The following is a 25058-nucleotide window of genomic DNA, read 5'->3' as shown; positions in this document are numbered from 1 at the left end:
TGGTTTGATTCTGACTAAGACTTAGTAGGGACTCAGGAAACAGAATGCCTCCCATATCATTCCAGACATGGATCTGTTAAGCAGAAAAAGAAATTGGAAAAGGTGGAAAGCATCTGGACTTAGTCTAAGCATGCTGGCAGACTATATTACAGCCCAAACCTTTGAGAATGTGAGACTATTCTTAACCTTGTTCAAGGCACCCTTTATGACCAAGTAGTGTTATATAATGAAAATCAATTCTGGTATCAGTTAAAATCAATAAAAATAACCAAGACAACCAACTTGGATTGAGATAAGTAGAATCCAAGTGGGTCGTCTTTGTTATTTTTATTGCGTTAACTGATACTTAACTGATATAGGAATTGACATGCTCTGGGGTGGCTGGGTGGCTCAGTAGGTTGAGTGTCCAACTTCAGCTCAGGTCATGAGCTCACGGTTCGTGATTTCGAGCCCTGCGTTGAGCTCTGTGCTGACAGCTCAGAGCTTGGAGCCTGCTTGGGATTCTGAATCTCCCTCCCTCTCCGTCCCTCCCTGGCCCATGCTCTGACTTTCTCTCCCTCTCTCTCTCTCAAAAATAAATAAATGTTAAAAAAAATTTTTTTAAAGAAATTGACATGCCCTTGTGATTTGTTTATAACAATGCTACCTTTGATATTAAATTTACTGACTCAAATAACCAAACCCTTATGGCTGACAAGGCAGCATAGTTTACACAAAAGAGTTTTGGAATAATCTGGGCATGTGGATTCAAAACTTTTTAGTAACTATGGAATCATGGATGAGGTATTTATAATCTCTGATCCCCACTGTCCTATGCTATAGGGTTTTGGTAAAGCTGAAGCAAGATAGCAACATGTGTTAAATAATGGCATAGTGCCTGACATCCCATACTCAGGATAATATTACTTACTCTCCTAATCCAGGGGCAACTTTGTGCAAATAATTTAAAAATAGACCTAAAATGTTGATTCATATAAAAATAAATTTTAGAAGCTTAGATGCTATTGGTCAATGTTAATCTCATACTTTGTGTCATTAAGTCAGTAACTAAATGGATGCTTATTCCTCTTTTTGCCTATAAGAAATTGTCATTATTATTCTATAATTATTAATAATACTTTAAAATACTATAGGGGAACCATTTTATAATCCTGCTGTCACAGAACAAGATAAATAGCGGTGCACTTACATGCAATCAGTGAAGGAAACAATCAGCAAAACTAAAAGGCACCCGACAGAATGGGAGAAATATTTGCAAACGACATATCAGATAAAGGGTTAGTATCCAAAACGTATAAAGAACTTATCAAACTCAACACCCAAAAAACAAATAATCCAGTGAAGAAATTGCAAAAGATATGAATAGACACTCCTCCAAAGAAGACACCCAGATGGCCAACAGACACATGAAAAGATGCTCCACATCACTCATCATCAGGGAAATACAAATCCAAACCACACTCAGATACCACCTCACACTGGTCAGAATGGCTAAAATTAACAACTCAGGCAACTACAGATGTTGTTGAGGATGCAAAGAAAGAGGAACACTTTTACACTGCTGGTGGGAATGCAAAGTGGTGCAGCCACTCTGGAAAACAGTATGAAGGGTCCTCAAAAAGTTAAAAATAGACCCAGCAAGTGCTGATTCGAAGGAGCACAGGCACCCCAATGTTTTTGGCAACACTATCAACTATAGCCAAAAGAGCACAAATGTCCATCAACTGATGAATGGATAAAGATGTGGTATATACATACAATGGAATATTACTTGGCCATCAAAAGGAATGAAATCTTGCCATGTGCAATCATGTGGATGAAACTAGACTGTGTTAGGCTAAGCAGAAGAAGTCAGTCAGAGAAAAACAAATATATGATTTCACTCCTATGTGGAATTTAAGAAACACAACAGATGAACATAGGGGAAGGGAATAAAAAATAAGATAAAAACAGACAGTGAGACAAACCGTAAGAGACTCTTGAATACAGAGAACAAACTGAGGGTTGCTGTCGAGGTGTTGGGTGGGGGGTGGGCTAAATGGGCAAGGGGCATGAAGGAGGGCACTTTTCCGGATGAGCACTGGGTGTTATATGTCAGTGATGAATCACTAAATTCTATTCCTGAAATCATTATTACACTATATGTTAACTAACTTGGATTTAAATTAAAAAAAAAATCACTTTTGGGGGCACCTGAATGACTCAGTCAGTTGAGCCTCCAACTCTTGATTTCAGCTCACATCATGATCCCAGAGTTGTTAGATCAAGCCCCGTGTTGGACTCTGCACTGAGCATGGAGCCTGTTTAAGGTTCTCTCTCTCTCCCTCTGCCCCTCTCTCCCCCCTCATGCACTCTCTCTCTCTCTAAAATAAAATTTAAAAAATGTAGTCACTTTTTAAGGGGATATGGTAATGTCCTAAGTAACTTCAAGATTGATTGTGATTGATTGTGTAACTTTAGGATACAGTCAGGACTCAACTTACCACTTTGTTGGGTTCTACGAATTCCTTTTAATATCGCGGACAGCAGAGCTAAGATGGCCTCTAAAGGTCCCTGCCTAATATTACTGCCCCTGTGTCATCTCCCCTGTTATGGACTATTGACTTGTTAGGAAGTAAAGAGGGCAGAGAAATGAGATATCGCTTCCAATGTTAGGGTATAAAAAGACTATGGCTTCCATCCTGGGCACTCTTTCTGTCTTTCTTGCTGTCTCTTGGATTCCTTCACCCTGGAGGAAACCACCTGCCATGTCATGGAAGCACGTGTGGCAAAGAATCAAGACTTTCTCACAGCCACATGAGTAAGCTTGGAAGTGGATCTTCCGAGACCTGACAGTAGACCTGGCATGAGCTCAGAAGCAGATACTCTCCTACTTGAGTCTTGAGGTGATGCCAGCCCTGGCTGGCGTTGAGTGGAGTCTCATGAGAGATCCCGAGCCGGAACTACTTGGTTTATCTGTTCCTGGATTCCTGACATGAAACTATGAGATGATAAATGTGTGTTGTCTGAATCTAGTAAGTTTCAGAATAATGTATTATGCAGCCAAAGGTAGCAAATGCAGTAAGTGAGTTATTTGCACCTGTGCAATGCTGCCACTTAAGGCACTCGTGTCTGACATTTACAATCCACTAGAAACCAATTTGACAATAAACTTCATATATTGAAAAAAAAAAGAATCACCGCCCTAGATTAACTTGCTAGATTAAAAATGGACACAAGTTCTTGACATGGCTTCCATCACGAGGTGGAATCTCTGTCCCTCACCCTTCCCTGTGAGTGGAATTTGTGACTGTGTCAACAAACAGAACACAGTAGAAATGACACTGCCAGTTTCCAGAAGGAGGCCTAAAGAGGTCGGAAGCCTCCATTCCCTGCCACGTGGAACACTAGCTCTTGAAGCCTGAACAGTCCCAGAAGAAGTTCGACTTCTCTGGGAGTACACCTGGAGATGTTTGCGACTACATGGAGATGAAGGGGAGAGGAGCCCAGAGGAGCCCAGCCTTCCAGCCAAAGCACAGACGTGCAAATGAAGCTGCTTGGGCCCTCCAGACCACCCAGCTGCCTTGTGGATACCACCGAGTGACCCCAGTCCACATCACCTGGTGCAGAGAAGTTGCCCACCCAACCCTGCGCCTGAATTCCTGGCCCATGCAATGGAGAGATATAATGAAATGATTGTGTTAAGCTACTAGATTTGGGGCGCAACTCATTATGCAGCTTGGGACAATAGATGACTCACCACAAATGAAATTCTAGATCAGTGCTGCCCAGTGGAAATGTGATGCGTGTCACCAAGGTGAGCCACATATGTAATTGAAAGTTTTCTAGTTGCCATATTAAAACAGGAAAAAGAAAAAGGTGAAGTTGAATTTAAGAATAGGCTTTAACCCATTCTATCCCAAATTTTATCATTTAAAGAGGTGATCAATATAAAAATTATTAATGAGATTTTTCGCATTCTTTTATCCATAGGAAGCCCTTCAAAATCTGGTTTGTATTCAGCACTTGTCGGACATCCTGATTCTGAGTAGTCGCACCTCAGCAGCCATACATAGCTCGCAGTTAATATATTAGCCCAGATCTGGGTCATCCAGAGATCATCTAGAGATGTACCTGAGGTCTCTTTTCTTACAGGACATTGGTCTTGTGTATCTCTCTGAAATTCATTTTCCTCCGATGCAAAATGGGAATAAGAGATCCTATTTCAGAGAGCTGATAAACAAATTAAGTGGTATTTCATAAGGTGCAAATAGCAACGCCCTGCAAGTGCAAATTTTCAATACTGGAGTGTTATTATTTTGAACATCTTTGTGGATATTGGGAAGAGAAGGACAAATGATAGACAACCATGGAATCAGATGCCCTACAATGCTTGCGGGATGGTGTAGCGTGGGCATTCCCAACAGAGTCCCATTTTCCCCGGTTGTCCCACAACCATCCCTGATCTCAGCCGTCAGAGGCCTCTGTGTCACAGATAAACATTTGGTAGGGCGCCTGGGTGGCTCAGTTGGTTAAGCGTCTGACTTCAGTTCAGGTCATGACCTCCAGTTCATGAGTTCGAGCCCCGTGTCAGGCTCTGTGCTGACAGCTCAGAGCCTGGAGCCTGCTTCAGATTCTGTGTCTCCCTCTCTCTCTGCCCCTCCCCCACTCACACTCTGTCTCTCTCTCTCTCTAAAAAATAAATAAACATTAAAAAAATTTACAAGTAAGCATTTGGGTGCTCCAAAAGTGATCCTTCCTTGAGGTAAGTGCTCAGATCCCATCTCCTTGAGGAATCCTCCTTTGAATCTCCTTTGCCCCAATCTCTGTCAGTTCCACACCAGGTGTTCTTTCTTGCGTAAGTGTGTAGCTGGTCTCCATGGATCTACATAAGTGACACTTAAACTTAAACAAATTAAAAAAAAAAAAAACCCAAAAACCCAAATCCTTTAGGCATGTGTGTGATGGTTAATTCTGTACGTCAACTTCACTGACCACGGGGTACTCAGATACAATATTATTTCCTGGGGGTGTTTGTGAGGGTATTTCTAGACAAGACTAGCATCTGAGTCAGTGGACTGGGTAGATTGCTCTCTTCAAGGTGGGTGGGCACCATCCAATCTGTTGAAAGCCTAAATAGAGCAAAAGGTAGAGGAGAGAGGAGTATACTCCCTTTCTTTCCTGCCTCGCTGCTTAATCCGGGACATCTCATCTCATTTTCTCCTGCCCTCAAACTGGGCAGGATGAAAAACAGGATGCAGACTGAATTAACCACTGGTTTTCCTGGGTCTCCCGCTTGCAGAGGGCTAATAGCGGGGCTTCTCAGCCTCCATAATTCCTCATACTCAATCTCTATCTCTCCATATATATATACTATTGGCTCTGTTTCTGTGGAGAACCCTAATACAATGTATGACCCAAGACACAGAAAAGTACTACGTATGTTTTTATTAAGCGACTTATGATTGCTCCAGTCCCCAGAGCTGAGGGCCAGGAAGCCTTCCTCTTGTGAGTCCAGACACGGGACCATCAGCTGCAGCCACCACACGCTCCTGGTTGGCAAAATCTTCTTCCCACAGAGTGGCACAAGATCTCTAATGTCCGTGCCCCAGATTCTCTGATGCCTCCAGCATTTACGGTCCTTGAAACGCCAAGAGCTCTGCTGGACTCCAAGGCTGGACGGCATGAATGGTCTTCTCTCCAAATCCAGCTACACTTCCTCGGCTGACCCACAAAGCAGTTCTGCCTAGGCCCAGAGTCTCACAAACTGTCTTTCATATTTCTGTTAGCTCAGGCTAACATGTCTGGAATCTCTTAAGTCTCTGGACAGACATTCCTATATGTTTCTGCCCCTTCTCTAACCCTATATGTTGTTTTATTTGCCATTCTTCTCTACCTTGCCCTTCTCTGAGCACTGGGAGGCTGGCCCTGATCAGAGTGGGCTCCTGGTTGGATTTGACCACTGGGAGTTACCAGTAGGAGAGTCCATCCAGAGGGAGGAATGAGGATGAGGCATTTATTTTCTACCCCTTCCTTACTTTGTCTTCACAATTCCAGTATGGCCTGCAGACCTTCTAGGCTACAGCTCCTGCTGAGTGGCCCCACTGTCCCTGAGTTCCATTAAGGTCCTTTCTTCCCTTTGTTCCTTCATGCCTGGATGTGGTGTTGCTAGTCTGCTTTCATCAGTATCCATTATTGGCTTCTTCATTTCTGCTCACATCTCTGGAAGGAGTACATTTATTCACGCCTCTCCAGTTTGTCCATGTGAGGTGCATCCTGTTTCCTGCAACAAAGGTGGCTAGTATCTCATGAGAACTCAAATCCATCCCTTAGGGCAGAGTGGAAATGGAAGCTCCCATTCTCTCCATTGTCTTGGGTTACCCCAACTCAAATGTCCTCTTGCCCTTCTCACGAAAGAAAAGATTTCATGAATATCAACAGAGTCAAACAAATAGTGAGGTGGGGAGCAGAGGCAGAGATGTTGACAGTAATATCATCGGGGTGCTAGATCAAAAGGTAAACATGGCCACATATGCATCCATAAAGAGGACTCACCACCTTCCCCATTTCCCTGTGAGCAAGGCCAGAGGTTCAGCTTCAGCCAGGACAACGTCACACCAGAGCACTGAAGAATCCAGCAAGGGGTTCCGATGTAACTCCATCACCCTCTGTGAAAAATTCCAACTCATTCTAGATTTGGGGGGGAATTAAAAAAAAAATTCACTAATTATTACACGTGCGCATGTGTCTTGAAATTGGACTTCAAGTTTCTATTTCCACATGATTTTTCCATTGGGCCATTTAGGGTAGAAATATCAAGTAGATTACAGGAGAAAGCATGGCACCCCCTTAAGAAGAAATGATGCAGGAGCTAAGTACATCATTATCACAAGGTCAATATACACCTGTAGTAGGGGGAGGATTTTTTTTTTAACTTTGATGCATTTTCTTTAGAGCAGTAGTCTCCATTCAATTTAACAGTGATAGAAATCTTTGTGGAAAGGTACTTTGGCAGGTTTTACATAGATTGATGTATAAGGTGTCCATACAGCAGTGCTAATTGAAATATTTTAGCTTTATATCTCTGCCAGACAATAGATAACAATTATTGCATGTGTACCATAAGCTGAAGACTGTTCTGAGCCTTATGTATAATTTAAATCATTGAATCCTCACAAAAGTGATTAAATAGGTTCTATTATTATCTCCAGTAACAACACCAGACTACAGAGAGGTTAAGAAACCTGACCAAGGTCACAAAGACCCCCCACTACCCAATACTGCCTCATGGGAATTTCACACACACAAAAATGTATGAGGGGGCAGCTAGAAAAAGCCCTAAGGTAGGACGCATTATATATTCACAAATTACTGATCATGCAGAGCAAGCTTCATCCTGCTACTACTCAAGGACTTTTGTCCTATTGTTCCCTTGGGATTCACTAATTACATGGATCATAATAACCCTGATTTAACTGTCAATAATGGTTGGACTCATTAGTCTTCTCCTTCCACTTTGTCATCCTAAAATCCCTGAACTCATGATCTTCCCTCCCGTTCTGATAGCTCTTTTTACATCCCTCATTATTCGCTCATTGAAATTGGGAACTTTATAGAGTTTTCTGTGGTTTCTCCTCCTTGCTCATCCTTGCGAAGTGCTACTTCCCAGATCCTGTTGATACTAACCCCAAATGTCTCCTAAGTCTTTTTTGCCCCTTATCTGTAATCTCTGCCTTCACTTTGGCCCTTAGCCCAGCCCTCCTGGATTGCTGCAATGGACTTTGATCTTATTATCTCTGGTTTCACTTCCCCAACTACATTTATTCCAATTGTCACACCGATGTCACATTAGTTTCATTATTATTACTTAAGAATTGCAACCTTTTTATGTCATTCATCTGTTGTAAATCTTCCCATTTTATTTTTTATTTCTTTTTATTATTAAAAATTTTTAATGTTTATTTTCAAGAGACTGAGAGATAGAGAGACAGAGTGTGAGTGCAGAAGGGGTAGAGAGAGAGGGAGACACAGAATCCGAAGCAGGCTCTGGGCTCTGAGCTGTCAGCATGGAGCCTGATGTGGGGCTCGAACCCATAACCATGAGATCATGACCTGAGCCGAAGTCAGTCGCTTAACCGACTGAGCCACCCAGTCAGTTATTACAAATTTTTGTGTTTATTTTTGAGAGAAAGAGAGGGAGAGAGGAAGGGGGAGGGGATGAGCAGAGAGAGAGGGAGACACAGAATCCAAAGCAGGCTCCAGGCTCTGAGCTGTCAGCACAGAGCCCGACACGGCTCAAACTCACGAACTGTGAGATCATGACCTGAGCCGAAGTCAGGCGCTCAACTGACTGAACCACCCAGATGCCCCCAAACCTTCCCATTTTAAACTTTGAGAAGTTTTCCTATAAAGCCTACATGCATTAGCATGCTGTGGGATCTTCTGTACTATTCCAGAATCATCACGATCCCTTATAAGTAACATTGTCAGAGTGCATTTGTCCTTGAAGTCCATTCTGGAAAGACCCAAGGCAAAAGCTCACCAAGTTTATGTTTCAAAGCTTCAACATTTAAGCTTCTTGCAGTTAATGGGAATGATGTTTCAAAACCTGATTTCACCTTTTGCCTTGCATGTCTTGATCATTGGTAAATGTGCTTATTTCAGAATAGACTGGAACTTCTTGATGTATCAATGATGTTTTCCCTTAAATAGCGAAAGTATGTGAAGAGTTTGCTTGAAATTAGTGCATGAACATTTGTGGCACCTGCTAAAATCTTTATGTAGGTGCTGGCACAATGATGTATTTTTGAGTAAGCAAAAAATTTTATTAACAAAAGATTTCCAGCCGATGTGGGCATACTTGGGATGCAGGAAATAACTAAAAGGTGAAGGGATACCATGGACCTTTGTAGACAGGATCCTCATTCCCGGAGTGAATCAAATAGATGAGCAGGATTACTTATAGAATGGTTTCTTAATAGGATGTTCCCCTATTAAGGATACATATGAAGTATATATAATATCCCTGCACATCACCATCTGGCATTTTGAAAGGACTGTCACATATTTCTAGTAACTACTATTTCACCAGATCAGGTTGTCAATAAATTGACCCTGAGTTGTTCTTTGGTCCAACTCACTATTTGGCATTAGAAAGAGATCCCTAAAGAGGAAAGTCTGTGACACCTCCTCTGTGACACCTGTGTTGTTGTCTGTCAACAGGAGCCCACAGGAAAACTTAGGTTCCCCAGAGGTTTACTAGATGGCTTTCTGGGCTGAAACCACAAAAACTTGTGAGATGGACTCCAGAAATCAGGTAACTAACAGCTTAACATCAAGAAACAGCTAAGCATTTTGGAAAGACAAACAGTGAGTGTGGCAGGGCTGATGGGAGGTGTGTTCCCACAGGCTGCTCAGAACTGAGATGAACACTAGTAGGGAGTACTGGTAGTTATTTCTCCTGCAAACCACAGAAATAAAAAGTTCACAAGAAAGATGCCACCTCGGTAGAACAGAGCGACCCACGTGAAACTTGCTAAGAACAGGGAAGTTATGCTCACAACCTATACTCCAGCCATAGATAATACTAGAGAATTCTTCCCCAGTAAAAAGTGGACACAAAAAAATTCCCAGATCAAGCCAGCCACTCACCCTATTTTTCAAAATAGAGCCAATCTCACTCTGACGAATGGTGAAGAGAAAGAACTTCATTACCGGGGCAATGGGGAAAAAAAGCAAGACCACAGGAGAGAGGGTGGCTAAGGATGGCTCAGAAACATTATCTCTTAAAAGTATTCATTGTAGGAAACTAATAAAACTTGAGGGAAGTTAGCTTTTTTTTTTTTTTCGATTTGAAAGTAGTCGTTTATTAACTGACTAGATTTCAAAAGTAATCATGGTAGATACCCTAGTTCATCCTTCCAATAAGCCTATTGATCTGGTCGTCCCAGGGTGTATGGGAGCTCTAAAATTATTTCCAAATAATAGAAGAAGGAGAAGGTAAAGAAAGAAGAGGAGAAGAAGAGCCAGGATAGGTGCCGATGTTGGAGATAGGCTGACGCTGGGCTTCAGAGAGCCTTCCACTCCAACCTGAGGAACACACATTTTATGCTATAAAGCAGGCCCCGCGGTGGAAGGCGTCGAGCCCAGGAGAGCTGCGATCAAACCTGCAAGTGGCAAACGCACCCGCAGCGGAGGGCGCTGCCCGGAGACTGAGCGGGCAGGCGCAGCAGCACCAGGCGGGGGGGGGGGGGGGGGGGGGGGGGGGGGGGGGTGTCTCACCTCGGGAAGCGCAGGAAACCGGCGGTTCCAGGGCTGGCGTGCTTCGCCGCCCTGGGCCTGCGCGCAAAGTCCAGGGAGTCTCGAGGCACCGCCCCCGCGGGGGAGGGCCAGGCTCGCGGCCCTGGAGGGGCGGTGCAGACGTTGGCCACGCCTCCTGCGGGGCGGTCCCGGGGACCGTGTCCGGCCTCTTCCGCAGGACCTGCGCGGGCGGAAAGCTCTTTGGAGCGGGGCACCTGTTCCGCGCCCAGGTACTCGAACCTGTTGGAGCTGTGCTCACAAAGGTCACAGGCCTCGTCCAGACGGCTGGTTGGGATCCCCAGGGACTGTTCCTTCCCCTTCGTATAAACGCGCGGTGTCGCTGAGAGGAGGTTCTGTTCTGTGTAAGGCTTGTTGGAGAATCCGGCACCGTTCGCTGGGATGTAGTTTCCATGTCCTGGGCCACGCCTTTGTTTTGTGCTGGGGTCTGCTGTCACCCACTGCGCGCCCGTGACACTACGGAATGGGGGGGGGGGTGGCGTTTGGGCCTCACTGGTTTCACGCTGCGGAAAGCTTATGTTGTGCTCAAGAACACTAGTAGTCTCGTCCTGAAAATTAAACCTCCCTGGAGTGGGATCCATGAGTCCGGTCAAAGGCAATTAACTCGTGTGCAAATGGAAACGGGGAGAGGACACTCCATAACACTATAGGGAAACAGAGTCCTTTTAAGAAACTGTACCTCCTCGCCTTGCCTCAGGGTTATTGGGAGAGTAAGACAGTATGGCTGATGCAGCCAGTTGGCGAGGAATCTTTTAGTGGCATTGGCTCCTCTCTCCCCAGAAAAGAGGAGTGGTATAATCCAATACTGCCTACGGTCCATTAAGATGCCTCTTTGAATGCATAGAGAATAACTTCATATAAATTTCCTCTTAAACATTTTCTATTTTTCTTCCCTTTTTTCATGTGACAGTGGATAAATGGCAAGCAAAAAGCGAGAAATCCAGTTACAGGTGAGTATGACATTACCAACGGTCTTTACTTGGTGCGCTGGCACTTGGGGACCTCTTTACAGTGCCTTCCTTTTTGCAGACGGTCGTTAATAGTCAAAGCCTGTGGGATGAGATGTTGCAGAACAAAGGCCTAACAGGTGCTGGGGCTCCCCTGTTGTCCAGCCATTTGGAGTTCTGCCCAGGGCACCTGTCACCACCCCCAACACAGAGTGTACCTCCCCACTAACAGTGTAAAAACCTGCTCATCTGTGCCCTTGCCCCTGCCCCAGCATTGGGATAAGCGGCTATTCTAGATTCTTCGACTCTGTTTTTTTCATAAATGTTCTCGTCTTCCAGTGATAGATGTTTACCAAGCCTGGTGTGGACCTTGCAAAGCAATGCAACCTTTATTCAGAAAACTGAAAAACGAACTGAACGAAGATGAACTTCTGCATTTCGTTGTCGTAAGGATGTCATTTCCATTAAACCGTTATTTTCTTGATACTTTTCAAATATTTCAGTATCGTCCTTAAGGACTGTCTTAATTTAAACAACCTGTCAACTTTTCAAAATGGACAATATTTACTTGGCAGTTTTACTATATATTTAGTTCTACCGGATCTGAAATGATCTGAACAATCATGATTTTTATCCCATTCCTGTAGTATTGAAATTGTTCACCATGGGTGTGAACATTGGAAAAGTATAAAAACGTCTGTCTGTCTATTGACCTGTTTCTTTTCACCCAACTGTATGGTGAGTGTATGTCTTTTATAACAAAAGCGGCAAACGCTATTTTTTTTTTAATTTTTTTTTTTTAACGTTTATTTATTTTTGAGACAGAGAGAGACAGAGCATGAACGGGGGAGGGCCAGAGAGAGAGGGAGACACAGAATCGGAAGCAGGCTCCAGGCTCTGAGCTGTCAGCACAGAGGCTGACGTGGGGCTCGAACTCACAAACCGTGAGATCATGACCTGAACTGAAGTCGGGTGCTTAATTTACTGAGCCACCCAGGCACCCCGAGGAACTGAGTTTTTAATTTTAATTAACGTAAATAAAAAAACTGATAATTCAGAAATTATCAAACTTTTTAAGTTGTTTGGAACAACTTGGGTATGTGAATCTACTTTTTTTACTATACTTTTTTTTTTTTTTGGTTTTTTTTTTTTAGAGGGAGAGAATGCACATGTGTGCACGTACTCAAGTGAGGGGAAGGGCAGAGAGAGAAGGAGAGGGAGAATCTCAAGCAGGCTCCATGTTCAGTGAAAAGCCCAGTGCAAGGATCTATCTCATGACTGTGAGATCATGACCTGAGCCAGAATTAAGAGTCTGATGCTTAACCGACTGAGCCACCCAGGCACCCCAGGATAATTGATTTTTTTAATGTTTATTTTTGAGAGAGACATAGTGAAAGTGGGGGGAGCAGCAGAGAGAGAAGGGGAGACACAGATTCTGAAGCAGGCTCCACGCTCTGAGCTGTCAGCAGAAGGGCTTGAACTTACAAACCAAGAGACTATGACCTGAGCCAAAGTTGGATGCTCAACCGACTGAACCACCCAGGCGCCCCAAGAAACATTGATTTTTAATTTAATTTAATAAAATGTATAGTCAAGGGGTGCCACCTAGGTGCCCCAGTTGGTTAAGCATCTGACTCTTTTTTTTTTTTCTTAAAGTTTATTTATTATTGAGAGACAGAGAGACACAGAGCGTGAGCAGGGGAGGGGTAGAGAGAGGGGGAGATACAGAATCCGAAGTAGGCTCCAGGCTCTGAGCTGTCAGCACAGAGCCCGACGTGGGGCTTGGACTCACAAACTGTGAGATCATGACCTCAGCCGAAGTCAGTCACCCAACCAACTGAGCCACACAGGCACCCCTATATATAATTTTTAAATCTTTTTGTCCAAAGGTTGACTTTGTCTTCTGAAATAAGAGTGTTACAGTTTTTGAAAGGGTGGTGATTCATAATAGCCTGCTTCACTCTGAGCCCCCTGAGTGGATCTGGAATATGATTTGAGATTTGATCCTTGGCGGGGAGGAGAAATGGAGTTGACAAGACAGAGAATGGGGTCTAATGGGAATTGCCACATACAATAGACAAGGGGTTGGTATAAGAAGTTAAAGGACAATATCAGAAGGCTCTAACAGCTGGCAAATGGGTCATGGAGAATCAAGGGTTGGAAAATTCTTGAGTCATGGCAGTTGGCAGTAGAGAAGTTTGTCTGGAAGTGGTAGGAGTGCAAGTTCACTGGCTAGGAATCACGTGAAAATTTCAGTGTCTAAAAGGAAATTGGGGTTAGTGGGGAGACACCAACAACAAGGCAGGCCCCCTGCATACCTGTCAGGCTACCTGCAAGGGAACTTCGGCATAGGAAGGCAAGGCAAGAAGTCCTTAGACACGGAGAAGGTATAACTTGATGCTGTGTTCCCAGGTGGTTTAGAGGCGTTAAATTTCTCTTTGTTTGTAGAGTCTGTGTAGAAACCAACTTGGGCAGTATGTGTGAACCCAGCATGGCTGTGGAGGCAGAGGGGTGGGGGTGGAAGGAGAATTAGATCACATAGTTTGTTGGGCTCCCATTTCAGCTCAGCTCAGAGCTGTGTGAGGATACAGGTCCTAACAGTGCTTCCTCCCAACCCCAGCGACTTTGACTGTGACCTCCCATTGTACCCCAGCCAGCCAGAATTCCTCAGCCTCCTCCACAAGGAATCTGTTCTATTACTGTAGCCATCCCACTGGGAAGGGCTAGTAAGTTCTTTCCAAAATATGTTCAGATTACCACTCATTACACTAGCATCTGTTGAATTTAACAACAAAAAATTTTGTGCGTCATCGCCGAATGGTTTTTCTTGTTATGTTTGAGCGCACTCAACAATAGGACATTCATATAAATTAATGTTGTTTTCTTGCTATGACCTCCCTGAAAGGATGACAAAAATTAATATAGTCTTGAAACCGCCATTGGGAGTGACCTATGAGGTTGATTACCTATTGAAGTCACCCTAAGCTAAATGGTCAGTACAGTTTTTTGTTTTTGTTGTTTTTTGTTTTTTTTTGTTTTTTTTTGTTATGTGTCCTTTTAAAAGACTTGAAGACTTGTACTAACATTGTATCTATCTATATATATAAAAATTCAGTAATACTCTTTATTTTAGTTTTTAATAATATTATTAAATCCTTTAATTGTTAATACTTTACTACAATATGAACATTGTAATAATGATACCTAGACTACATTTATTTATTTGTTTATTTATTGATTTAAGTAGGCTCTGTACCCAGGGTGGGGCTTGAACTCCCAACCCTGATATCAAGAGTCAGATGTTCTACCAAATGAGCCCCCCAGGTGTCTTAGGCTACTTTTAAATATAATCTTTAACTTCTGTCCTTTAATATTATAGATTAGTACCTTTTACCTCCTTCCTTTTCTTTCTTCTAAACTGTGGAAGCTTTAAAAAAAGACAAAGAAACATAGACTCCAGCATGCTTTAAAAAAAAAAAAATTACAACACAGTGCCTCTGGCTGACAGGGCTGAGACCCTCTCTTGGCTTCTTCCCAGTGGTTGAGGAACTTGCAGAAATCCCAGTTTGAAAACAATTGCCTTAGGTTGCAAAAACCATCTCTTAGAGAAGACCCTACCAAATGATCTGACAGCTGGCCAAGGGATGCTGTGTTAATATGGAGGAAAACAATAATATTTAATATACAGTTATTGATCACAACAGCTTGAAATTTGTTGTTTTCCCCCAAGTTTTTATTTAAATTCAAGTTAGCTAACATACAGTGTAATATCAGTTTCAGGTGGAGGGTTTAGTGATTCGTCACTTACATACAACACAACAAGTGCCCTCCTTCATGCCCATCACCCATTTAGCCCATTCCGCTCCTTCCAACAACCCTCTGTTTATTCTCTATAGTTAAGAGTCTGTTTTCTGGTTTGCCTCTCCCTGTCTCTTTTTCCCCCTATGTTCATCTGTTTTGTTTCTTAAATTCCACGTATGAGTGAAATCGTATGGTATTTGTCTTTCTCTGACTTATTTCGCTTAGCATAATATTCTCTGGCTCCACCCACATTGTTGCAAATGATGGGATTTCATTCTTTTTTATGGCTGAGAATATTCATCAGTCAATGGTTGATGGACACATTTGGGCTCTTTCCAGAATTTAGCTATTGTTGGTAATGCTGCTATAAACATCAGGGTGCACATATCCCTCTGGATCAGTATTTTTGTATCCTTTGGATAAAGACCTACTAGTGCAATTACTGCATCATAGGGTAGTTCTATTTTTAGCTTTTTGAGGAAATTCCATACTGTTTTCCATAGTGGCTGCACCAGTTCACATTCCTACCAACAGTGTTGAGAGGGTTCCCCTTTCTCCACATCCTGTGTTGTTAATTTTAGCCATTCTGACAGGTGTGAGATGTATCTCATGGGTTTTGTTTTTTGTTTTTTGTTTTTGTATTTCCCTGATGCTGGGTGATGTTGAGCGTCTTTTCATTTGTGTTTTAGCCATCTGTATGTCTTCTTTGAAAAAATCTCTGTTCATGTCTTCTGCCAATTTCTTAGCTGGATTATTTGTCTTTTTGGGGGTTGAGTTTGATAAGTTCTTTATAGATTTTGGGTACTAACCCTTTATCAGGTATGTTATTTGCAAATATCTTCTCCCATTCCATGGGTTGCCTTTTAGTTTTGTTGATTGTTTCCTTCACTCTGCAGAAGTTTTTTGTTTTGTTTGTTTGGTTTGTTTTTAATCTCCATGAAGTCCCAATAGTTCATTTTTGGTTTTGTTTCCCTTGCTCCCAGAAACGTATCTAGTAAGAAGTTGCTATAGCTGATGTCAAAGAGGTTGCTGCCTGTGTTCCTCTCTAGGATTTTGATGGTTTCCTGTCTCACATTTAGGTCTTTTATCCATTTTGAATTTGTTTTTGTGTATAGTATAAGAAAGTGGTCCATTTTCATTCTTCTACATGTTGCTGTTTAGTTTTCCCAACATCATTTGTTGAAGAGACGTTTTTTCCCCCATTGGATATTTTTTCCTGCTTTGTCAAAGATGAATTGACCACATAGTTGTAGGTCCATTTCTGGGTTTTCTGTTCTGTTCCACTAATCTATGTGTCTGTTTTTGTGCCAGGACCATACCGTCTTGATGACTACAGCTTTGTAATATAGCTTGAAATCCAGAATTGTGATGTCTCCAGTTTCTTCTTTTTCAGGATTGCTTTGGCTATTTGGGGTCTTTTGTGGTTCCATACAAATTTTAGGATTATGTGTGCTAGCTCTGTGAAAAATGCTGTTGGTATTTTGATAGTGATTGCATTAAATGTGTCGATTGCTTTGGATAGTATATTTGTTCTTCCAGTGATGAGCATGGTATGTCTTTCCATTTCTTTGGAACCTCTTCAGTTTCTTTCATAAGTGTTCAATAGTTTTCACAGTATAGCTGTTTCACCTCTTTGGGTAAGTTTATTCCTAGATATCTTATGGTTTTTGGCACAATTGTAGATGGGATGGATTCCTTGATTTCTCTTTCTGCTCCTTCATTATTGGTGGATAGAAATGCAATTGATTTTGTTTCCTGCAACTTGACTGAATCTGTATATCAGTTCTAGCAGGCTTTGGTGGAGTCTTTCAGGTTTTCTACATAGAGTGTCATGTCATCTGTGAAGAGCGAAAGTTTGGCTCCTTCTTGCTGCTTTGGATGTCTTTTATATCTTTTTGTTGTCTGATTACTGAGGTTAGGACATCTAGTGTCATGTTAAATAACAGTGGTGAGAGTGGACATCCCCGTAAGCTCCGTGACCGATGCAGAAGGAGGGTGATGTGCAAAGAGGAAGATGAAACCTCGTAGATCTGATTGAAAGAAGTGAGACAGGCCCATATGGCGGCGGTGCATTGCTGAAAGGGACCTTGGAGCCCCCAAGGGAGGCAGGAAAGTTCCAGGTAGAGCAGGAGAGGATTTACAGCAGGAGGGAGCAAGACAGGATTCTTGGAGGAGGGACACTTGACCTGGGTTGGAAAAGGAAGGGCCAGAGCTGGTGAGGAGGGAGGAAGCGTGGGTGTGGTTTGACAAATGGAAGTAGGTGAGTTGAGCCACAGGCTGGGTACCACAGAGGTGAGCAGTGAGAAGTAAGGTCGAGGCTACCTGACCCACGGCCTGAGTCACCAGTGTGTACGGTTTGATCCTGAGAACACATGTGACATCCTCAGAAAATGCTGTAGGAAACATCACAATAAAAACTTTATGTGATCTGCATTGTTTTCAACCTTGTGTATCTCATGACCTGGATATAGCTTCTTTTATTATTATATAACATATATTTTTTTTCAGGCAGAAGCTGACAACATTGTAACTTTGCAGTCATTTAGAGATAAATGTGAACCTGTTTTTCTCTTTAGTGTCGTAAGTATCTTCATCATCTAAAATATATCATCAGTTTCCAATTTACAGTTAAATATTGTAAAATTACCGTGGTACTATTATTTTCTGATTATAATAATTGCTGATTTTTTTTTTGCCTTGTCTTTCCTTGTCTATTAATATATTTGGTAACGTGACCTCTAGAAGCCTGTAATGGGTTGAGGAGGTTAGACTACCACACACTGAGTTTATCAGGAAAGAGAAAAATAAGTATTTACCTTTCCTGAGGAAATAATCAGAAATTGGTATGCTGAATGATTATTTACAGGAGTGAAAAATGAGAAATTTCCTAGATGTGTAGTAGGAGAGAATTGGTTGTAAGTATTCATGTATAGAAATACAAGGAAATACCTATATGATCACTATTTTATAATATATGTTGCTTTGATCTCTGTATGTAGAAATGTGTAGAAGGAAGAAGACAGGAAGAGTATTCACCAAATTGTTAATAGCGGTTTTCTATGTATGGGGGAAGGATGCAATATTTGAGTTTTCTTCTTTATACTTTTTAATATTTTCCAAATATTCTGTGATGAAATACAACTTTGATAATCAGGAAGACATGGTAAGGGCTGTTTTCTAGAAGGAGAGTATATACAGTTAAAAGCCAAGTTATGTGGCCTGGAGTGTAGCTACTACAGAACCCGAGAAGTGGGGACAGTAAGGAAAGGCTTCCCAGGGAGGGCTTGGACTGTTCCTCTGCTATTGGATACTTCGATTATTATTATTTTTTTGTATTAGAAATAGCTATTTAAAGACATTTCTTGGGTATGGGCGCCTGGGTGGCTCAGTTGGTTAAGGGCCCAACTCTTGATTTTGGCTCAGGCCATGATCTCATGGTTCATGAGATGGAGCCCCGTGTTAAGCTCTTCACTGACAGCGTGGAGCCTGCTTGCGATTCTCTCTCTTCCTCTCTCTCTGCTTCTCCCCTGCTCACTCTCTCAAAAGAAATAAACATAAAAAAAATCATTTCTTGGATATAACTTTTTGCTTCTGTTAAATAAGTCCCTTGCAACTATTTCAAGGAATTGAATTCCTAGGTTCATTGAATATTAGACGTTGCCTTCAGATCTTGCTCTCAGTTGGACATGTAGGATTTGATGATTTAGATGAGGCGTCAGCTGGCTTTTTCTGTAAAGGGTCAGGTAGTAAGTCTTTTTAGCTTTGTCAAAATGCAGTCTCTGTGCTGGGTCACTGTTCGTTGACCCTGGGCCTAGATAAAGTTTCGGAAGCAGAGTGGGTAACACCCAGAGATGGGATTGGTGGGCTAGTATTAGGAACAGTGAGGAGACTCGTAGCAGTAGCAGTTAGGAACATGGAACCGAGGAAGACTGGCCAGGGGTACGGCCACATAGAGGCTGGAGCTCTGGGACCGCCATCATCACCCTGCAGGGTTAGTCAGGCCTGTTCAGTAGACCCACCCTCCTTGACTGGACCATCCAGCCCAGTTATCTGGGCTATCTTATCTGCAATCAGTGCCAGGAGTAGGAGTCCTCCCTTCTTCCCAATCGTGCAGTGTTCATCCTTCTAATGCTCAGAATTTTCTTTTCCTGACTCAGTTCTCCCGTTCTCCCCCCACGCTCACAAAAACCCTTTCATTGTGTGATGTCTGGAATTGAGAGAAGCAATTAGCACACCTCCTAAACTCTTTAGTCGCGGCTCTGGGCCTCAAGACATTTCCTTGACTTACCTTAAATCTGGCTCGTAACTTAGGACACGTTTCTCTGCAGCCCAGAGTGGTGACTGGTGTCTCAGATTATGTGTCTTGAGGCCAGAAGTAGAATTGGTATTCCCTTTACTTCTTCTTACTTTGATAACTTGCTTTTCCTTGCCAGTTAGAGGTCTTTTCCTTGCTAATTTAGCTATTTGGCTAAACCTCCTCTCCCCCCACCCACACTCCTGTCATTTACTGGACTTCAAATCAGTTCTGTCGATGACTGAGGACTTTGGCGTGTGCCTCAAAGGCTTCCTTTCAAACCCGTGTCCTGCCGTCACCCCAGGGACTTCAGCATCCACATTGGCAACCTGCCCAATATCCTGGCCTCTCAATTCCTGACGCCCTAACTGCCCGTAAACTTTTCTCCAGTGGACCTCAAGCAGTTGCTCATGTAGTTATGCCTCAGATTTTGTTATCGCTCCTTGCAATAACCACACCTATAATCCTTTATCTAAGAATCTAGTCTGTGAGCACACAATCCCGATCACATCATCCCTTCTTTAAAAAAAAAAAAAATGTCCCCACGGGGGCTCTTTGTATTGCTCCCCACCCTTAGCTGACAAGAAATTCATTTCAGCAACTTTCCGCAGGAAAGGCTTTTGCAAGGCGCCTTAGAAGGCCCCCAGAATTGTTGGAAAGTTCCTTTTAGTGGGGAATGGTAACTAGAATGCCAGTATTTATTTAAGCCTTTCTCACCTGGATCCTTTCAATGTCCTTTGAAGATGGTTAAATATTTCCAATTAAAAAGTAATACTTTCTTTGGTGCCACACCCCTCTCCAGCTATCACCCACATTTTTTACCTCATAGCTAAATTTCTCAGAAGAGTTTGTATATTTAGTTTTACTCCACTTTTTTTTTCACATTCCATGAATTCTTCAACCCATCCAATCTGCCTTCTGTCTGATTATTCAAGCAAATTTGCTGTTGCCAATGTACCCACTTACCAGCCTGTTGTTAAATACGCGGACACTTTGAGATTCATCATGCTATACCTCTCACATGTATTGAATGTGGTGGCCATGCCCTCCTTTTTGAAACATTGGCTTCTTTTGGCTTTGTTACTTGGTTTCCCTTTTGCCTACCTAGATGCTATTCCCCTCCATCACCTTTCCAGGTTTACCTTTCTTTAAAAAATTTTTTTAATGTCTATTTATTTTTGAGAGAGAGAGAGAGAGCATGAGCAGGGGTGGGGGCAGAGAGAGAGGGAGGCAGAGAATCTGAAGCAGGCTCTGTGCTGTCAGTGCAAAGACCGACATGGGGCTTGAACTCATGAACCAGGAGATCATGGCCTAAGCCAAAGTTGGACGCTCAACTGACTGAGCCTCCCAAGTGCCCCGCAGGTTTACGTTTCTTAATTCAGCCAGTAAATTTTGATCTTATCATGCTAATACCTTCCTTAGAAAATTGTCTCCACACAGTTTCCATTGTCTCCACCTGTATATAAAGAACTCAAGTTTACATCTTCAGCCGATTCCTATACTTTGAGCTCCAGAGGTGTGTATGCAACTGGTGTTCTGACATCCTTCTTGGGTGTCTCAAGGGCGTCTCACAAGGGACTGGTCCAACACCAGACCCGTCCCCCACCCCGCCATCCCCAGGAAATGTGGTCTTCTAAGTGTCACCTCATTTGGTGCTTAACATCTTAATTTATCTACTTTCTTGACAAAAACATCACACCCAAAACACTCCAGACCTTGGACCTGTCAGTTTCATTACCCAAGTCTTTCTCACACTCATCTGCATCTTTCTGTTCTTTCCATCTCCGTCACCACAGCCATAGACTGAGCAATCATCTCTCTCATCATCACCTCTAGGATAGCCCTACTTTGTATACAAACATCTTCTCCTGCTCCCTTCTGACTCTAAACATGGTAGGTGAAAGGATCTTTACAAATAACAGTTCTAATTGTGGTCACTGCCTCTGTTTAAACGATGCCTAAGGCTTCCCACTGCATTTAGGTTAAAGGCTATGCTGTTCCATGACCCACAAGGCTCTGCATGGTCTGGTTCCCCTTCACTGTTGGGCCTTTTCTCATTCCAGGCATCCCCTCACTTTCTCAGCTGGCCTTCACATTTGCCATATTCCCTTCTGGCCTCAGGACCTTTGCATCTCTATCCCTTTTGTCTAGAATACTCTTTCTTCTCCACTTTGCCTACTTATCTCTTACCCATCTTACACATTTTAACCCTGATATCAGTAAGCACCTTTGCTGATCTCTTTGACCATGACAAATTCTTGTAGATACTCCCAGTGCTTTGTACCTCTCTTGGTGGTACTTGTCATGATTGTTATTTTACATATTTTGTCTGTGTTGGTTTTTCTTTCCTCCTTTTTTGTGATGTAATTAGGCCATGTACCAGGACTGCCATTCGATGCCATCATGCCTGGTATTGTGCCAGTAGACAGATTTTAGTAAATATACGTTGAAAGATGGATGAAAGGGGCCATAGTGTCAATAATAATTAGAGAAGGCAAGGTTGGGAGGCCTGTACAGAACTGTTGAATGTAATTCAGGGCTGCCTTGCCTTTGGTTGAAGGAGGACAGGCAACGTGGAAGTAGAACTCAAAGAGCTGGGATTTAAAAAAATTTTTTTTTAACGTTTTTATTTATTTTTGAGACAGAGAGAGACAGAGCATGAACAGGGGAGGGTCAGAGAGAGGGAGCCACAGAATCTGAAACAGGCTCCAGGCTCTGAGCTGTCAGCACAGAGCCCGACGTGGGGCTCGAACTCACGTACCGCGAGATCGTGACCTGAGCCGAAGTCGGCCGCTTAACCGACTGAGCCACCCAGGCGCCCCAAAGAGCTGGGATTTTTAAATCAAGACGTACTTTTACATCACTAATACTTTATTTTAAAATGGCTAATTGCAGGGGTGCGTGGGTGCCTCAGTCGGTTAAGTGTCCAACTCTTGATTTCAGCTCAGGTCATGATCTCGTGGTTCATGAGATTGAGCCCCACGTCGGGCTCTGCACTGACAGTATGTATTCAGAGCATGCAGTCTCCCTCTCCCTCTCTTTTTCCCCTTCCCCTTCCCCGCTTGCTCTCTCTCTTTCACTCTCTCTCTCTTTCAAAATGAATAATGAATAAATAAATATGAAGAAAAAAGATTAAAATGGCTAATTGTAATAGCTAAAAAGAATTGATGGGGGTGTGAGGCCACATGGGGTGACTTAGTCAAGTTGAATTCCAGATTTATCCTGAAAATGAGTTTCCTTTATGCTTTCTTTTCCCTTATAGAATGGCAAAATTATTGCAAAGATCATTGGTGCAAATGCCCCACTTGTTAATCAAAAAATTATTAATTTGATTGATGAGGAGAGGAAAATTGAAGCAGGTGAAATGGTTCGCCCTCAGGTAATACTTTAGATTACTATTTTATTTTTAAAAAAAAAATTTTTTTTTAATGTTTATTTTTGACAGAGAGACAGGGCATGAGTGGGGGAGGGGCAGAGAGCGAGGGAGACACAGAATCTGAAGCAGGCTCCAGGCTCTGAGCTGTCAGCACAGAGCCCGACGTGGGGCTCCAACTCACGGACTGAGATCGTGACCTGAGCCGAAGTTGGTGCTTAACTGACTGAGCCACCCAGGCACCTGCGCCCTTTGTTTTTTTTTTTTTTTTTAAATATTTGTCTCAGGTATTTTTTAGTTTCTCTTTTGATTTCTTCTTTGACCCATTGGTTGTTCAGTAACATGTTTAATCTCCACAGATATGTGAATTTTCCAGTTTTCTTTTTATAGTTGGTTTCTAGTTTCCTATTATTGTGGTGAGAAAAGACGCTTGATACAGCTTAGCATATGATCTATCCTGGGGAATGTTCCATGTACACTTGAGAAGAATGTATATTCTGCTGCTTTTGAACAGAATGTGTTGAAAATGTTAAGTCCATCTGGTTTAACATATAGTTTAAGTCCAGTGTCTTCTCACTGATTTTCTGTACGGATGGTTTATCCATTGCCGGGTGTGCTGAACCCACGAACGCTAGCTCTGCTGGCTGCCAGAACCAGGCTATAAAAGGATGTGTTCTTTTGGGGTGGGGTGCCAGGTGTGTGCTCAAGCCATGTTCATGTGGATATCAGCCACCTGGATCCAGGCAGAGAGAAAGTACAAAGATGGCGCCTGCTTGCCTCCCTGGTCTCCAGAAAGGATTGCAGTCAGCTGCTAGTTTTGTGTTAGTTTAGGAGCTTGACTCCCAGGCTACAGCTTTCAAGAGTGTCAAATAGGCTTCTTTCAGAGAAAAATTGTGCAGGTCATTGAGCTGCTGGTACCCTGAGCCTTGATAGGATGGCCACACCCCATTCTTACTGGCCTGTTAAGAACTGTTTGTTTACCGTGACCCCCTGGGACTCATGGACACAAGCCCCAGTTGGCTTTCAGAGCCAGGCATTTTGGGGACCCGTCTCTCAGTTGGAAGTCTTAAAATCTGGGGCATTATATGTGGAGTCCAAACCCTTCACTCCTCAGGGAGATGCTGGTTGTTCCCTCCCAATGGTGTGTCCCTGTGGTGGGGGTGAAGTTTATGGTCGAGTTGTATATCAACCTCTCCTACCCATTTCAATATGGTTTTTTCCCCCCTCATTTACCAGATGGGTAGGAGTTGCTCAGGCTTTCTCTGGGTTTCTTTCAGAGGAAATTTGTTTGTATATAGCTGTAGATTTGGCGTGTTTATGGGAGGAGGTAAGTTCAGGAGCCTTCTATGTTGGCATCTTGAATGGGAATCTCAAGAAATATTGTGAGAGAGTTACAAACAATAAGACAAGGCTTAAAAACATTGAGTCATTTCCCCAGAAACAGGCAGCCAGTAGATGGTGAAACCAGAATTTCATGTCAGGCAGAGTGACTCCTGAATATAAACTCCTAATGGCTTAATTCTATCCAGTTTTCTCTATGTGTGCTCTGTTTTGCGTTTGTATTGTTGTTGGTCTGATTGTTGTCACAGGATGATATCCTGTTTTAACTAATAGCAGTGTGAATGTAAGAAGTGTATTAATATATTTATTTTTATTATTCCATTTTGTTGACTGCTTTTGCTATTTAGCTTTCTTATCTAATTGTCTGGTCTAGCACAACCCTGTCTGATAGTAATAAAGTGCAAGTCATGTTGTGAGCCACATCCATGATTGAAAATATGCTACTAGTCACACTGAAAACAACAGAAAAGAAAGAAGTGAAATTACAAATTTTAAATCCTGTGTATTAAAAAGGTTTCCACTTAAGGATGTACTCAATATGAAAATAAGGTATTCTACAATCATTTTTTTTTCATATTAAATCTTTGGAATGTGCTGTGTAGTTTTCACTTATGGCACATCTTAATTTGGACTAATTTCACTTCAAGGCTGAAATAATCTTATGTGGTTAGTGGCTGCCCTACTGGCCAGCATACGTTCAGCAACTATAAAGTCAGATCAATCTGAAGTTATAGCTGGCATGATTATCTGATTCCTGATTATAGTAAGAACAAATGCTTCCAGTATAGTCATTTCCATACATTTGGGGGTCTTTATTTCATTGAGACTCTGACATTATGCATTCTCTTGCCAAAAAATGTATATATGTAAATGTCTATACCTTTCCAGTAGTTAAAACAGAATCACAGAAGCACTTTAAGGGATTCTCAAAAAATTAAGGCACCCCATCCCCATCCTTCCTAGTTTTTTACCCTATGGTAGAAAATTGGCTGTTGTTTTGAGCAGT

The 25058-nt window shown here is 42.5% G+C and overlaps 1 protein-coding gene and 1 long non-coding RNA gene across 5 annotated transcripts in view; one reads left to right on the top strand and one right to left on the bottom strand.

The window, feature by feature from the left end:
• Positions 1-5411: 5411 nt before the first annotated feature.
• LOC122233055 lies at positions 5412-10345 on the bottom strand. The gene is made up of 2 exons (XR_006210505.1): positions 10261-10345; positions 5412-6669 (listed from the first exon to the last, which is right to left on the bottom strand). It is a non-coding gene; the product is annotated as an uncharacterized LOC122233055 (long non-coding RNA).
• Positions 10346-10384: 39 nt separating this feature from the next.
• NME8 (NME/NM23 family member 8) overlaps positions 10385-25058 on the top strand; it is a 54358-nt gene continuing 39684 nt past the window's right edge. For 2 of the 4 annotated variants that reach the window (XM_015537889.2, XM_042964156.1), the window contains exons 1-6: positions 10385-10508; positions 11207-11246; positions 11326-11383; positions 11583-11689; positions 17553-17624; positions 22601-22717. In XM_015537889.2, the coding sequence (XP_015393375.1) occupies positions 11214-11246; positions 11326-11383; positions 11583-11689; positions 17553-17624; positions 22601-22717 (387 nt within the window). In that variant the 5' untranslated portion in view covers positions 10385-10508; positions 11207-11213. Of the gene's footprint in view, positions 10509-10546; positions 10641-11206; positions 11247-11325; positions 11384-11582; positions 11690-17552; positions 17625-22600; positions 22718-25058 lie in introns of those variants that run through there. The other 2 variants (XM_042964153.1, XM_015537891.2) reach the window with 2 other exon arrangements.

Source organism: Panthera tigris, chromosome A2 (assembly GCF_018350195.1).
Source record: "Panthera tigris isolate Pti1 chromosome A2, P.tigris_Pti1_mat1.1, whole genome shotgun sequence".
Taxonomy (NCBI): Eukaryota; Metazoa; Chordata; class Mammalia; order Carnivora; family Felidae; genus Panthera; species Panthera tigris.
The sequence above is the reverse complement of the archived record's forward strand: the minus strand, read 5'-3'. Positions and strand labels throughout refer to the sequence as shown.